Source organism: Takifugu rubripes, chromosome 11 (genome assembly GCF_901000725.2).
Source record: "Takifugu rubripes chromosome 11, fTakRub1.2, whole genome shotgun sequence".
In the NCBI taxonomy this organism is placed as follows: Eukaryota; Metazoa; Chordata; class Actinopteri; order Tetraodontiformes; family Tetraodontidae; genus Takifugu; species Takifugu rubripes.
The window spans coordinates 15,592,938-15,609,155 of NC_042295.1; the positions used below are offsets into that span (position 1 = coordinate 15,592,938).

Genomic DNA, 16,218 nt, shown 5'->3' on the forward strand with positions numbered 1-16,218 from the left:
ATAATAGCAGAGAAGGTTGGAATAATGCAAAAGTTAAAAGTACTGTAAATCATCAAGAAGCATGAACAGCAATGTATTCTATTACTGCTACCTTTCCTGGATAAACCCCTGAGCTTGGAAAAAAAGAAGTAGCAGAAAGCAGAAAATATAAACCGAAAAAAGTTGGCAGTTTTCTAGAGATTAAGAACGAGAGCGCGATTGTGTCAGGCTGCGTAACGACCGGTGGAAGCTGTTCAGATATTTACAAAAGGACAACGACCAAGCCAGCCGAAGACATGATAGCAAGAAAAGCAATAAGACGTATAATAATATCAACTTAAAACAAATTACCACACTTTTTACTCCAACAAATTCACAATTTAATTCTAATACCAAAGACACACTAAACACAGGCGTTAGAACCGTCACATCTTTACAGGGTGAAGCTGAGAGAGGCACCAGTCTCTAACCCGGGCCCTGGTCCCTGGTCCTGGCCCCGGCCCCTGGTCCTGGCCCCGGCCCCTGGTCCTGGCCCCGGCCCCTGGACCTGGCCCCGGCCCTGGCCCCTGGTCCTGGCCCCGGCCCTGGCCCCGGCCCCTGGTCCCGGCCCTGGCCCCTGGACCTGGCCCCGGCCCCTGGTCCTGGCCCCGGCCCTGGCCCCTGGACCTGGCCCCGGCCCCTGGTCCCGGCCCTGGCCCCAGCTTCGGCCCTGGCCCCTGGTCCTTTCTCTGGTGCAGGTTATCGGCCCAAAAATTCGATACGGAAGTCATTTGCAGATTCAAGCTTAGCACGGGTACCCTTGGGGGGGGGGGGGGGGGGGGGGGGGGGGTCACAATGAGACCATTGTTGCTCCGTTTATTCTGGAAATGATCCTATTAAACTAACAATGCAGGAGCCGTGCTGCTAATGATTTTAGCCTCACTCAAAGGCAGCGGGCACCTCCGGGCCCTCTGCCCCCCCCCAGGGTCAGCCTGCTCATCAGCCTCTCAGGTTCCCCCCCTGTAAAGACACGGCTCTAACGGCCATCTCGTGGGTTCAGTTGTTGGACGAAAAGCAGCTTAATAAAAGAAGACATAATTGAAAATACAAGACAAGTCTCGAAGAAAGTGGTTTCTGGGGACTTCCTGTCCTTTTCCATATCATTTTATGGTCGACTATAAAGTTTTATGGAGAGGTGACAGAACAGACCAGTATATCATTTGATTTTGACAAAAAAAAAAACCTATATATACAGACAAAAAAAAGATTCATGGCCTTAAATTACAGAGGATTCCTGGCAGCAAAGGTCGCTGCTCTTTCTCGCCCATTTAGTTCTTTTTGATTCCTGTGAGATCTCTTATTTACAGTCAACAAGCTGAGCATCAACAGGTCAGTTTGCTTTCAAAAACAGGCTTTCAAAGACTATTTATGAAGATGATTCGTTCTCGATTGATTTCTTTATCCCAAGGTTCATTTCATTGTCTTAAAATCCTCCCCCTGCACCCCTCCCTTCCCACCTCCCACTTTCGTGTTATTTACAACACCTGGAACTTCCAGGAGTTCTGGTCTTTGTAGTCCAGACAGTCAGTGGCATTGAAATTGAGCTTCCAGGCAGCTTGGTCCTTGTAGTCTAGACAGTCGACGGCTCCAAAGCCCAGCGAGGCTGCCGTGTAGCCCTGGGAGGAGAGCGAGGCTGGGGACTGGCTGAGGGGCCCCCCCATGGAGGAGGCAGTGATGGGGCTCAGGGCACCCCCTGTCCCCGACAGCTGTGAGTGCATGGGGGAAAGGTAGGAGCTACAGTCCAGGCCAGTGAAGTAGGAGGAGGAGCCTGCGTAGCTCTGGCTGTAGGCTGGGGCCTGAGTGTAGGTCATGGGGTAGGAGGTGGTGCGCTGCATGCAGGGGGTAGTGGAGGCAGACAGGGGGTCTGGCAGTGGGGAGATGGAGGCCGGGCTCCAGATGGACACTGTGGCACTGGCTGAGCTGGAGCTGGGGGTGATAGCGGTGCCCGGGAGGAGGAGGGGGTGGGCTGTAGGGTCCATTGCTGGGGTTGGCACCAACATCTGCGTTGGCTTCCCGGGCAGGAGAAGCCTTCTTCTTGGGGGGCCGCGGTTTGGACTGGCCGGTGCTCTGCTGCTGCTGCTGGCGGCACTTGGCGCGCCTGTTTTTGAACCAGACCTGCAGAAGGGCAGCGAAAGCTCAGGGTCAACACACCTCCCAACTCCTCCGTTAGCTCTGAAAGGCTCCCTGGCTGGTGTTTGTGTCCTTACCTGGACTCGGGACTCGGGCAGGTTGATCTTGAGGGCCACCTCCTCCCGCATGAAGATGTCTGGGTAACGTGTTTTGGCAAAAAGCGCCTCAAGGATGTCCAGCTGTGCGCGTGTGAATGTGGTGCGCTCCCGACGCTGCTTACGCGGGGTGTCTGGAGATTAAAAAAAACATTATTTCATTATTAGTTTTTTCTCAAAATTAATCTAAAAATATCAGCTGACACACAGGTGTCCAGAAATTTAACTTAAATTGTTAGTTCGATAGGAAAAATATATCTAAATAGCTTCGATTGGTTTTTTCTTGCCGAGCCCGTTTGTGTTACATTTGATCTCAGATGAGACTTCGATCGAATAAAACAATGGAGCTGTAAAACGTGACGAGCTTTCATCCTCAATGTTTGCGCGAAATTGTTCAAATCGAATTATGGGCTGATTGTAACGAAAGTCACAGCAGGAAGTCTAAAAGGGCCAACAGGCCCCCGTCCGGGGCATCACCGGAGTCAAACGGGCCCTTCTCAAGGATGACAGATGCCGACGTGAGTCATGAATGTAAAGACTGTCCATTGACGGAAAACACGCGGCGGCTTATGATAAAACACAATACGCATCACTTTCTAAATGGGTTACATGATCAGCGCAACAGATTGGAGTCTGGGCTGATATTTAAGTCTGTGTGAGAACAGGCTGCTCGTCTATTCACACACGCTTTTATTGTTTTTTGACTCCATAATCCGCTGAACTTTTAGGTCAATTGAACACATGTTGCGACGGCTGAAGACTCAGCGGCACCTTTTCCTAAATCATAACCTCACAGCCAAGTTCTCAAAGACAATATATATATATATTTTTTTTAAATTATGCGGGATATTTGCGACAATTCTTTTGGATTCAACACCCTCAAAGTGCAGGTTTAGAACAGTTTAAACGCGTGACTTACTGTTGTATCCAACGGCGGTGGAGTGCAGCAGATCCATGCCCGGGCCGGACAGCGTTAACCCGTTCACGGCGTAATGGGGTTGCTTAATGTAGGACATCATGCCTCCTGTCGGCTTTAAAACACTCACTCACTCCCTCACTCACTCCCTCTCCTTCTCTCAGACTGGGGGCCGGCTCTCCTATCTAGTCTCCACGGGGTGTCTCTCTCTCTCTTTCTCTCTCTGTCCCTCCCTCCTGGGTTGCTTGTTAACGCTGTCACCGTTGTTGTTTTAATGCTGCTCTGCTTCTCTCTGTTCTGTCCTGAGAGTTCCCCGAGCTGTTCGACGCCTCTGCTGACCCGAGCCGCAACGCTAGAGGCTCAACATTGGTCCTTCCCGAACTACCAGAACCGAACGACCTCGCTAAGGTTGAGCGCAATGGCACCGCTCCATCCAATTCAGGCGCAACAGGCGCGCGCACCGTCCTCGCCAGGTGTCGGGGAAGATCCGGTCGCTCTGGAGGGTGCGGAGGTGCTGGGTGACGCCGGGGAGCCTGGAGGTGCCTGCGGAGTGGAGGAGTGAGGCGGCGTGTGAGAGCAGACTGGCTAATTAAAAGTAACTTCTTACTCAAGTAGACACCATGAGCCCTCCCTCTCTGCCCTCCTCCTTTTCTCCTCCTAATTGTCCCTCCTTCATCTCTCTCTCTCTCTCTCTCTCTCTCTCTCTCTCTCTCTCTCTCTCTCTCTCTCTCTCTCCATTAACGCCCACACAATCACGCGCACATATATGCTCTCAATTTAAAAAGGGTCTTAAATAAAGTAAAATATTGCTTAGTTGCAGATTAGATTAAAGAAAGGTTTGTGGATATTATTATATTTGAAGGGTTCGTTAGGAAAACCGTAGTTTGTTATTGTCTAATAAATTATTAGAATTTTAGAATGAGTTCAGTCCCAAACTATCACAGCTTTTCCAGCTTGAAACATCCCCCAAATCGGTAACAATAATTCCGCGGCCCTGTCGGACTGTTGCGGGCGAAGGTGGAGCCGCCGGGAGGGTGAGATGGGGGTCTACATGCGGGCCGGATTAAAAGAAGCACAATGACGACGTTGTTCTGCTATTAAATCCCCTTCTGATCCCCAACATGCTCCCATGCGACCCATTCATCCATTCATTCACTACAGTCAATCACATTAATAGGAATGATATTATGAGAGTGCCTTTATTTATTCCTCATGCTATGGAACTCATGGAATACAGTCAAACACGACACGGTTCCATCAGGAGAGTAAAAAAAAACCAAAACCCCGTTTAGGCCACTCAATAAAGTCCCGCAGGTTTCCCAGGGGCCGTTTGCAAAGATGCGTTCAGGGACCGATGACACCCGCCGGGTCGGTGCCCAGTTTGTCCGCCTCTTGTGTCCTGTGTCGTCCAGCGTCGCAGACAATTTCACAGCGTCCAAAGCCGATTCTACGCGCTTGTTAATTGAATCGGATTTCTTATAGTTTAAAATCCACACACACGCACACACAGACGGAGCCCATGTAGCTGCAGCCCAAAGTGTATAAGGGGTTTATCTGGCCGTATAAAGCCAAAGCTGCGATATAAAGACACAGAGCGCGACGGGGAGACTTTAGCGGCGCGTTTGAACGTTTCCGAATAAAACGTCTCTCTACCTGCGCGAGGTGCGTGCGTGCGTGCGCGTGTGTGCATGTGTGCGCGTCGTTGGAGTTGGCAGAGGCCTGCGTGCTGGAGGAAACCCGTCGTTTACTCTGGACGCCTCACCCGCTCATGTCCAGGTAAGTTCGATTTATTTATTTATTTATTTGTTTATTTATTTATTTATTTATTTCGTGGCTTGAGGTTTGCAGCATTCAACAGTAAAACACAGAAGTAGCTGCTGCAGACCGCTGGAGAGAGAGAGAGAGAGACATAGAGAGACACAGAGAGAGAGAGACAGGCGCGCTCCATGTGCGCACCCGTGTTCCGCCTGTGCACATGCAAATTTCGTGCACTTGCTGCCCATAGATGTGCTCAGCCAATTTATTTCAATGTTTTTCACTCGTCAAATGAGTGTTTTCCAATCCAAAGATATTATAGAAAATTGTCTTTCTAATCAACACAATCCACTGTTGCTGACACAATCTGTCAGTGCAGAATTCAGCAGTGTGATTTAATTTAATGTTCTGTTGAATTTATTCAACGAACAAACATTAAAGAAGTTTGTTAAAGAAGTTACACTCTTGATATCTCAGCTGATGGGCTGTCAACAAAGATCTGTTCTTGTTTGGCTCTTTATTTTATTTTCTATATTTAATTTTAGAATTAATTACAGTGCCATTTATATCTATCTATCTATCTATCTATCTATCTATCTATCTATCTATCTATCTATCTATCTATCTATCTATCTATCTATCTATCTATCACACACACACACACACACACACATATATATATATATATATATATATATATATATATATATTTATCTGTGTGTGTATACATATTTAGGATTTATAAATCAATTTTAATATATTCATTTTTTAATTATCATTTAAATTTGTATGTAAACTGCTGGAAACAATAAAAACAGCCAGTGAGCCCTTCAGGACAGTCAGATGTGTGTATCCTGTCAGTGTGTGTGTGTGTATACTCTCAGTGTGTGTGTGTATCCTGTCAGTGTGTGTGTATCCTGTCAGTGTGTGTGTGTGTATACTCTCAGTGTGTGTGTATACTCTCCGTGTGTGTGTATACTCTCCGTGTGTGTATACTCTCAGTGTGTGTGTACTCTCAGTGTGTGTGTATACTCTCCGTGTGTGTGTGTGTGTGTGTATCCTCTCAGTATTATTCATATTATTACTATTATATTAACGCTACGAGCCAAATTCCTTCTGATTTTTTCCCGATCAGGAAAATATCAAAAGTGAGGATTTTAAATTAAAACTCCATCGGGGAAACACTGTCATCAAAGGTTCTAATCTAAAAAGAGGTGATGTGATCTTATATCGTTATATTATGGTATGTTCAGCTCTTTGCATCCAAAGGGGTGAGTTGGCCTGTGGGGGCACTAGGACCCGGAGCAGATGCAAATTAAGGACAACCAGCACATAAGAGGCTTAGTGCATCTAATCTATAGTCACACACACGCACATGCACGTAGACACCCGCGTGCTCACACACACACACACACACACACACACACACACACACACACACACACACACACAACATTTTATAAACAGCTCATTTTAAAACAGACACGCATCCATGTCCCAGAGGCAAACTCAGCTATTGTATTTTCATTTAGTTTTCATTTTCTCCAAACTCTTTTATTCCCCTGGTTGACCTGAACTTCCATCCCATTCTGCCGGGGAACATGGTCCCATATGCTCCACTTTTTTCCTCATTTCATTAGTGAGTGTGCAGATTGAAGAAAATGATTTGGAAATGGAAAAGGGGAGGAAAAATATAAAGACATTTTTAGCCAGTGGAATATCTCCATCACTGTTTGATGCTGTCCGCTCAGGTGTGTAACCACGGCAACTGGCTGGTCAAAATAATTAGCAACACTCAGTGTTTTTAGGCTGAATGGAATTTTTATTCATAGAGAAATTCAACACACAAAATCACGTGTTTGTGTGTCGAATAACTGACGGAGCCGAACTAAAGTAGAAAAATCACCACTTTCTGCTCCCACTTCATATATCAGCACCTTTACCATCATGTTTGTATGTCTGTGAGTGCTCACAGTGTGTTTATAGTGTGTGTGGGTGGGTGTGGGGGTGTGTGTGTGTGTGTGTCAGACAGTTACACACTCACACATACACACACGCACAGAGTTCAGCCGATTTATCATAATATGCTTTATCTGAAAAGTAAGTATCTTACCTCGGGATAAAGGGAGGAAAGAGGGGTTTGCAGCCAGATTGACAGAGGAAGGGTGGATGGAGAGAACCGAGCGAGCGTCGGCTGCAGGGACGGACAGCGGGACCTTCAACCCGGGGGCCCCGGGCATCGATATTGATAAGGTAACAGAGACCCTGGGGACTGGAGAGAGCAGCGTGTGTGTGTGGGTGTGTGTGTGTGTGTGTGTGTGTGTGTGTGTGTGTGTGTGTGTGTGTGAAACCGATAGGGCCCGTGGAGAAGGTGTGTTACTGAGAAGCTGGTGGAGGGTAAAACTGGAGGAACTGCTGGAAGAAACTGGGTGGAAAGGTATGGAAAGGGTGGGGGGGAAGGAAGGATGGAAGAGTAGAAGAGTGCGACGGTCAAAACGGGCACAAGCGGAAGGAGAGAGCGACGGATGGGGCAGGGGGGCAGGGGGCAGGGGGCAGGGGGCAGGGGGGCAGGGGAGGGGCTTGGAGACGGACCTGCTCCTCTGAAGGTCCCGATTGAAACCTCTTTATTCCATTCATCAATGGCGGCTTCTTGTGTGTGAGTGATCAATGCGAATGTGTGTTTGAGGGTGTTCATCATGCCTGCAACTGTGTGTGTGTGTGTGTGTGTGTGTGTGTGTGTGTGTGTGTGTGTGTGTGTGTGTGTGTGTGTGTGTGTGTGTATTGAGGTCAATGTGTGCGCTGACTCCTCATTAATGTGATGTGAGGATTACTCTGCATGAGGCCAGTCCAGACCGTGTGTCGTTCACATCCACCCGCGGGTCCAGAACCGAACACGCCACCCAGAACCGAACACGCCACCCAGAACCGAACACGCCACCCTGCCACTGGGCCGCCCACGCGGCCCGGGCCTGCTCTTAGTGTTGACACACACGCAGGGTCGTGTGTGTTCCTGTCCGTGGTCTTTAAGTTGCGTTTGCTGTCACTTATGTAACGATGGAGCGTTTACAGAAGCGTAGGAGGGGTCAGGACCGCAGTGACCCGCGGGCCGACGCCAGCACAAACCTTTATTACGTCCTTTTAACGGATTCAACCAGTTCAGGATGTTGTCTACATCAAAATGCTCCATCTTGCCACAATTGTAGCGCCACAAAACGACCGCCCTACCTGCAAAAACCTGTTTTCTTCTTCACCTGCACTGATTTGAGGATATTGGGGTAACGGATGAGTAGCTGCTGACGGCTCTTCGAGCACTTTTATTTGTTTTATTTTACTTATGTTCTTCCTTCGAAGGCCCATATTTGGGTGTAGCTGCGAAGGCTCCTCGGGGGACGAGGCAGGACGTCCTTCACAGAGGTCCCACAGCATCGTTTCTTATTTTAGAACATGTGCATGTGGCCAGCTGTATTGGCTGGTCAGCAACAGACGAGGCCGGCGATGAGTTCATCTCTAACCAACGTCTGGCCAGCATCTCGATCAGTTTCAGACAGCAGACCCCCCCGCTGCTCGCGTGTGTGTGTCCTGCTGTCTTCTGAGGGGAGACGGGTCGCTAATCCAGTGCAGACAACAGCAGGTGGGGTGTGTGTCATCGTTTAACCCCCCTCTTCCACCAGAGTCTGGGGTTTTAACCAGTTAACACCTGTCCACCCCCCCCATACTCATGCACTCGTAACACCACAAGCAGAGCAATTTCCCAGAGCCCTGGGAGCTGCTCTGAGACGGAGCAGATAAATATCATTCGTGTGTGTGTGTGTGTGTGTGTGTGTGTGTGTGTGTGTGTGTGTGTGTGTGTGTGTGCCATCATCTGGCCATGTGTTCCGCTGGTGTGAGGAGGAGGGAGCGGGTGGATGGGATGAGTCTAAGTGTGTGCGTGAGCGTGTGCATCATGGTACAGTAAATTGTACCCCCCCTACCCCACCCCACCCACCCCGACCCCCACCACCCCCCCACCCCATATGGTGGTAGACAGCAGTAGTAATCATGGAAGTGGAGCAACAGGGCCTGAGCCTCACTAATCCTCTGCCACACTCCGACACGTGCCACCCCGATGCATACCCACCCTGCACACACACACACACACACACACACACACACACACACACACACACGCACGCACACACACACACACACACAGTTGCTTGAAAAGGTGAGCGTAAGTTGCATCTGTGACTTGCAGCCATTTTTGTCCAGCAGGGAAAACAACAGCACATCACTCGTCATAACTGAAATGAAACTTCGGTTAAAAACGTCATGAATCCAACATGCATGCAGGCTCGCTGAAAGCCCCAGCAGGGCAACAGGAGGGCAATATGCTGGCTGCAAATCCCAGAGTGCATTTTGGATGATTAAAAGCACCTTGCACACATACAATGCACCCTTCCCCGCACTCACACACACCGCAACATGCACACACACGTACGGAAAACCTTTTAACTGTGACGCACACGGAGACGAGGTTACAATGGCTCTCTTATTGTTAATTGGCCGTTTAATCCTGAGGAATGCGCCTCATTAGTACCCACCAGTGGGTCGGGATCTTGCTCAACACTTCCCTTCACAATAGAGGGGCTGTAACAGAGATCTGGGAGCAGGCGCACACACACACACACACACACACAGGTACAATCCAGCACAGAAACAGACCATTAGGCGTGTGCACAAACATGCCGAGCCGATGTGGCCCAACACACAGCAGGGAGCACAGCAGGTGCAACCAAGTTAACGGTTGTCAAACATGTTATCAGAGGAATTGTGTCACCAAATGTGATTTGATTTGTGTGTCCTGCAGCAGACACAACACAGGCGGCAGGTACGTGCATCTCAAAGGCTGCCGTCACCTTAACGGTCAGTCCCCATCTTTACTCTTCTATTCTTCACCATAAACGCACAAAACCAAGAGAAAACAAAGGGATTTGTTAAAAATCGACACCACAAAAGGTTCCCACCAAATAAACTGCTGGTGAACAACATTTAATGAAGGAAAGACGCGTTCGGGTGCCACCAAAGTGTCTCAGTGCTGAGAAAATGTCATTGAAATGGTTCCATAGTTGTTGGCCTGGATAACGTCCAGGCAAAAACCATATTTTCTTTCTCTCAATTTGATTTGATGGAAGAAGAATATTATTGTTCAGGAAAACAAGGTGTGTTTATTTCTAAAGATCCTCGACCGGTAGCTGGGAACCAGTTGGCCACGCTAAGACTTTTATTTGTGCCCGGTTAGATACGCAAATAGAAAAGGACGCGAGACGGAAACCAGTCGCCAGCACACAGGTGGGGTCAGAGGTCGCAGGTGTCTACGTGTGTGTGCTTGCGCGTGTGTGTCCAGCAGGCTGCATCGCTGCTGACACACTGCTGCTGGTAAATCCAGCTTAGTGTGTCTAAAACAGGACTATGAAATCTGCCACAGGGCCCCTAATGCTAGGGCCGCTGTCACCCTCAATCACTCACACACATCTAATCCCCACGCCATGACCCAACACACACACACACACACACACACACACACGCACACACACACAATATGGCTATGTGCTTGGTCCATTCAGCTTGGCCGGCAGTCCCAGTACCAGGGGACACCAGCCACAGGCTCGACATTTCAGACCGGGTAAGGAGTGGCTGAGGAGGAGGAGGAGGAGGAGGAGGAGGAGGAGGAAGAGGTGGTGTGTGTGTGTATGTGGTGGGGGGGGCATGTGCAACAGTGTTACATGGTGAGACTTGTATGTAGAGCAGCTATAGTCGGGGAAGAAGCTTGACGGCTCTGCTGCGTCCTGCCACCGGGGCAAATGTCCATCTTTATATAGGGTCAATAGATGCTGTCGACTAGATCGAAGGTCTCCAACTTTGCAAAGGTTTATTTTGAGTGACAGTTTTACACACTGTTCAATAACAGCAGACAGGCTGTGTTTGCTCTATTCTCTAAATATTCAATTTGACTTCCTCGGCTTTCTTCAGTAGCCAAACGGACCTAAATATTGAAATTATAATTGACTGATATTTTCCTTCAGCTACAATCAATCACTTGTGCAGCATAAACATCTAAATGTCATATTCCAGTTCATTTGACACCTCGAATGGTCTCAAATGTAACACATAAATGGAGATTAAACCAAAAATGACCTAACCATCTTAACTTTAATATAAATAAATACATTTATAAATTTAATATAAAGAGGAACATTCTGACTGACTGGTTGTACAGTGAGAAAATGCAGTTGATTAATTAAACTTGGATTTGAGTTTGTGTAATATAGAAACAGCCAAAATATAATACATAAAGATATAGAAGATATAGAAGAGCTCTTAAAGCTGTTCCATCTGTGTCTATAACCTTTCCTGGTTGGTTCTGTTTGGCCTTTATTCCTGTTATTCTAGACCGACTGGATAATAGCTGCTACTCTGCAGTGGTAAATCTTTAAATCAACTAAAGAATATTAGGGCTAACTATTTAAAAATGTAGTTCTATTCACCGTAAACCACAGTGAGCAGTGACTGGTGCACACGTGCTCCTTCAGGCCCAGCAGCATCCTGCTGACACGCTGAAATGTCCCTCTCCTGCTCCTCTCTGCCCCAGTTCTGACGGCCGTTCTGCTTCTGTGTTCCTGCAGGTTTGGTGACCCAAAAGGATGGAGAGCGAGCAGGAAACGTGCTGCTCCAGGCTCCATCAGCACCCTAAACCAGCCAGTTTGTGTCTTCAGGCCACTCACCTCAATTAATTTATTAATCTAGAGGTTAAAAAGGAGCTTCATCAGGTTACCGCTCAGGTCAGTGATGTTTAGACGTTCCTTTACTCAGAGCTGTGTTCTGTGAGGTCAGATAGAGGCAGAAGAGTTGAATGAAGAGGCCGATGGAGGAGCAGCAGGCTGCTCCAGCAAACTCCCGGAAAAATATCTAATCTTTCATCTGAATCACCTTGTGATCAGCTGGTCGCGTATAAAATGATCTATTATGCATTCATATATTCAATTATGGAAGCAAAAAAAACACATTTTTTTTAATTCTGAGGTAAATATATTTATGGATTTTCTGTTAATTATTATTTTATTCTGCATAATTTAATCCTCTATTCTAGTTCATCTGATTCAGATGTTTTTGAATTTACATAATTATAATCCTGCCTACGCATTTGCTCATCTCCACTGTGAATTTTATTTTTTTCAAACTTTGGTTAACTATGATTACGATTTTCTTTTTTTTTTTTAAACCCCTGAGTGCTTTAGAGTAATAATGAAAAATATCCTCCTGTTTTACAGCTTTTAAACATGCGAAAAATATTCAGTGTGTTCCTTTCAGTTTTAATAAAATAAAGAAATGTATTTGACCTTGTTCTTATTTTTGCCTCTTTTCTGACTGAATAACACAGGAAGTGAGATAACCTGAGGGGTGGTAGCGCGCACGCACACGCGGAAGGGGCTCTAAATGTTTCCAAGAGTCGAAATAGAATTCCCTAAATAGAAAAGTACAGACAGTTGAATTCTCTTATGAAATGCTCCAAAGTCCAGACCGACTCAACAGTGACGCCCAGCGGTCAGATCGGGTACAGCACAGCAGACAGCCCCGGGCGCACAGCGCCATCGTCTGGTCAAAGAGGGGAACTGTTTTAGTCAGCTCGTGTGACCGACACGATTTTTTAAGTGATTTTTTTCTATTTCATTTTTTATCCTAAATGGTATTTTGTAAATGTCTCAGGCAGGTTGTGTTCTGTGATATCAGATGGATTTATTGTTGGTGGATGGTAAAAATCTGTACGGATCCCAGCAGCTCCTCGGATGCTGGATGGTCATTTTATTTTCCAGGCGCTCTCATCAGGGTGATGAGCTGGCCTCTGTTACAGCACCTTCACTCCCGCTCCGCTATGGCCACCAGGTGATGCTCAATCTCAGCCTCCGTCAGCGTCCTGGGGGGGTGGACGGACAGGTTAAACACCTCACAGCAGGGGGCCTCTAACCCTCTCCAACAGGGCACTTTTACCTGAACTTGGGCTTCTCTTTGGTGACCACGCCGATCTCCAACTCAGCGGCCTTGAAGTCCATGCTCAGGACAGACGACAGGCACGAGATCGCCAACTGGAGGAGAATAAGGCAGAAATCATTAAAAAGATGTTTAGAACTGAGGATAAAACGTTGATCCCAATATCACATCACATGTCAGAAGATATGACCTTTAACCCCAGGGACAGGACGGCCTATGCTGCTGTACACCGCCGGGGAAATAATTATGACGTGTTTAAATGGGAAAATAAAGGGAATGACGAAGAAAGATCGACAAGTTCTTCGGGAAATCCTGAAATCAGCAGCAGGAGGTCCAGTTTGGATCCTCCTGCTGCTGACACAACGGGATCCTGTAAAGCTCACAGATGCTCGGCAGAAATGGGAGACCAAGAAGTGCGGGGCTCAGGTTCAGGTTCAGGTTCTGGTTCTGGTTCTGGTTCTGGTTCAGGTTCTACCTGCACTGTCCTGTCATGGGTCAGCTCGGGCTTTTTCTTCATCTTCTTCTCCAGGTAGCTGTTGGCTTCTGTCTGTTTGGCCCCGACTGCAGTGGCCCTGAAGCCACAGTAGTAACCTGCAGGGTCACATTTGTAGAGGGCAGGACCCAGCAGGGGGTCCATGGCCACCATCAGCATACCTGCAGGGAGACAGGGTAATCAGACAGACAGGCAGGCAGGGAGACAGGCAGGCAGGCAGGCAGGCAGACAGGCAGACAGACAGACAGACAGGCAGGCAGGCAGGGAGGCAGACAGACAGGCAGGCAGGCACACAGACAGACAGGCAGACAGACAGACAGGCAGGCAGGCAGGCAGACAGGCAGACAGACAGGCAGGCAGGCAGGCAGGCAGGCAGGCAGGCAGACAGGCAGACAGGCAGGCAGGCAGACAGGCAGGCAGGCAGGCAGACAGGCAGACAGACAGGCAGACAGACAGACAGGCAGGCAGACAGGCAGGCAGGCACACAGACAGACAGGCAGACAGACAGACAGGCAGGCAGGCAGACAGACAGGCAGACAGGCAGGCAGGCAGACAGGCAGGCAGGCAGGCAGGCAGACAGGCAGACAGGCAGACAGGCAGGCAGGCAGACAGGCAGACAGGCAGACAGGCAGGCAGGCAGACAGGCAGGCAGGCAGACAGACAGGCAGACAGACAGACAGACAGGCAGGCAGGCAGGGAGGCAGGCAGGCAGACAGACAGACAGGCAGGCAGGCAGGCAGGCAGACAGGCAGGCAGACAGGCAGGCAGACAGGCAGGCAGGCAGGCAGGCAGACAGGCAGGCAGACACACAGACAGACAGGCAGACAGACAGACAGACAGGCAGGCAGGCAGACAGGCAGGCAGGCAGGCAGACAGACAGGCAGGCAGGCAGGCAGGCAGACAGGCAGGCAGGCAGACACACAGACAGACAGGCAGGCAGACAGACAGACAGACAGGCAGACAGGGAGACAGGCAGACACACAGACAGACAGACAGGCAGGCAGGCAGGCAGACAGACAGACAGGCAGGCAGACAGACAGACAGACAGGCAGACAGGGAGACAGGCAGACACACAGACAGACAGACAGGCAGGCAGGCAGGCAGACAGACAGGCAGACAGGCAGACACACAGACAGACAGGCAGGCAGACACACAGACAGACAGGCAGGCAGACAGACAGACAGACAGACAGGCAGACAGGGAGACAGGCAGACACACAGACAGACAGGCAGGCAGGCAGGCAGACAGACAGACAGACAGGCAGGCAGACAGGCACACAGACAGGCAGGCAGGCAGACAGGCAGGCAGACACACAGGCAGACAGACAGGCAGACAGGCAGACAGACAGACAGGCAGGCAGGCGGCCACTCACAGCAGCCCAGCGGCCTCATCTCAGCGTTCTGCGTGTACACCTGGGAGATGTCGGCCAGCCGGCGGCACAACACCTCCGCTGTGACGTCATAACCAAACTTGTACTTCCATTCTCCTGCCTCCACGCGAGCCCGGTGGACCTGGGAGCGGCTGTCGGCTGCACGGGGGGGGGGTGTAGGGGGGGGGGGGGAGAGCGGGGGGAGAGAGCGGGGGGAGAGAGCGAGGCGTTTTAGTGACATCACATCGGTAAACGTGGCGTTGGAGGAGGTGACCGGAACCATACCGCTGTGGCCTGTCATCACGCAGCCGATGCGGGGGGTGAGTCGGAACATGTTGGTGACAGTGGAGGAGTCCAGCAGCTTGTCCTGGGTCACATGACAAAGCCAGCGTCACATATCAAAGCCAGCGTCACATGTCAAAGCCAGCGTCACATATCAAAGCCAGCATCACATATCAAAGCCAATATCTAAAAGCGCCGCGAGGGCTCAGATTCAGGTGCACGTAACTGGTGAGCGGGTGCGCGTGTGCGTGATTTCTTACGGGAATTTTCTTTTGCGTGGCTACGACGACGCTGTCGGCTCCCCGCACCCCCACGGACGTCAGCCCGCCCTGAGAGATGGCTTTAAAGGCATATTCTGCAAGAAAGACCCGGAGGAAAGTTCATGAAATGAGGGTGTTGAAGGGTTGAAACACGCACGGTGCACTGCCGAGGAACCCTTGAGCAAGGCACCGAACCGCTAACGTGCTGCTGGAATCAGCTCCAGCACCCTCCCCGAGCCCGTCCAGGAAGAGACTGTAAAAAAGTTTAAAGTTTTCTAATCCCTCACGCAGCTGGAAACGCGCACGTGGGTCAATCAAGTCTCTCCGTGACACTTTTTATCCGAAATAACAGAAATATTTAGGCCCAAAAGATCGACTTCTGGACCTGCAACCCGAGCAGGAATAAACCCAGTTCGATGAAGGCCCGAACAGCCTGGATCACGCGGAATCCCGATCCACTCCTAACGGAACCTTCAAACGGTTCCGATGCAGGTTTTAAACGGTCCGATCGGGATTCGATTGTCAACGTGAAGAAGTTCTGTGGCTAAAACTTTGTTATCTAAAAAAACAGAACGCGCACAAACGCGGAACTAAAATGGACGGTGAAGCCTCACCGACTTGGTAGAGGCGGCCCTCCGGGGAGAAGATGGTGATGTGTCGGTCGAAGCCGGCGTTGGAACCCCGGGACATGTTGGTGGACCCAGATACCCGAGAGAGCGTTTCAGAACCAGCGTGAACGTGCTGGAGGCTCAAACGGATAAACCCGCGTTTTACTTTCTCTTTCAGTTGGTGCTCGGTGACGCGCACCTTCGCCAGGCCGCGCGCTCATTGGATGAGCGCGTCAGGAGGCGCTCGGGGGCTGGTTGGGGGGGAAC

At 49.6% G+C, this 16,218-nt stretch overlaps 2 protein-coding genes across 2 annotated transcripts; both read right to left on the reverse strand.

Moving 5' to 3' along the window:
• Positions 1–825: 825 nt before the first annotated feature.
• Positions 826–3,561, reverse strand: LOC101066688 (homeobox protein otx5-like). The gene is given in 4 exon segments (XM_029844447.1): positions 826–1,965; positions 1,967–2,133; positions 2,226–2,377; positions 3,163–3,561. Coding segments are annotated over 4 exon segments (891 nt in total). The 5' UTR covers positions 3,263–3,561; the 3' UTR covers positions 826–1,493.
• An 8,681-nt stretch (positions 3,562–12,242) lies between these two features.
• On the reverse strand, positions 12,243–16,179 carry LOC101073150 (proteasome subunit alpha type-6-like). Its single transcript, XM_029843644.1, has 7 exons — positions 15,958–16,179; positions 15,344–15,438; positions 15,087–15,168; positions 14,805–14,960; positions 13,415–13,593; positions 12,940–13,034; positions 12,243–12,865 (listed from the first exon to the last, which is right to left on the reverse strand). Exons 1-7 carry the CDS (start codon positions 16,031–16,033, stop codon positions 12,808–12,810), a joined length of 741 nt encoding a protein of 246 aa, XP_029699504.1. The 5' UTR covers positions 16,034–16,179; the 3' UTR covers positions 12,243–12,807.
• Between the last annotated feature and the right edge of the window lie 39 nt (positions 16,180–16,218).

Bases quoted from the DNA above. Each gene is read 5' to 3' on its own strand.
- LOC101073150 (XM_029843644.1), bottom strand. From the start codon at position 16,033: ATGTCCCGGGGTTCCAACGCCGGCTTCGACCGACACATCACCATCTTC. The intron at 14,961-15,086 runs GTATGGTTCCGG...CCCCCCGTGCAG, and splicing joins CGTGATGACAGGCCACAGCG to CCGACAGCCGCTCCCAGGTC. The intron at 13,594-14,804 runs GTGAGTGGCCGC...GTCTCCCTGCAG, and splicing joins GATGAGGCCGCTGGGCTGCT to GTATGCTGATGGTGGCCATG.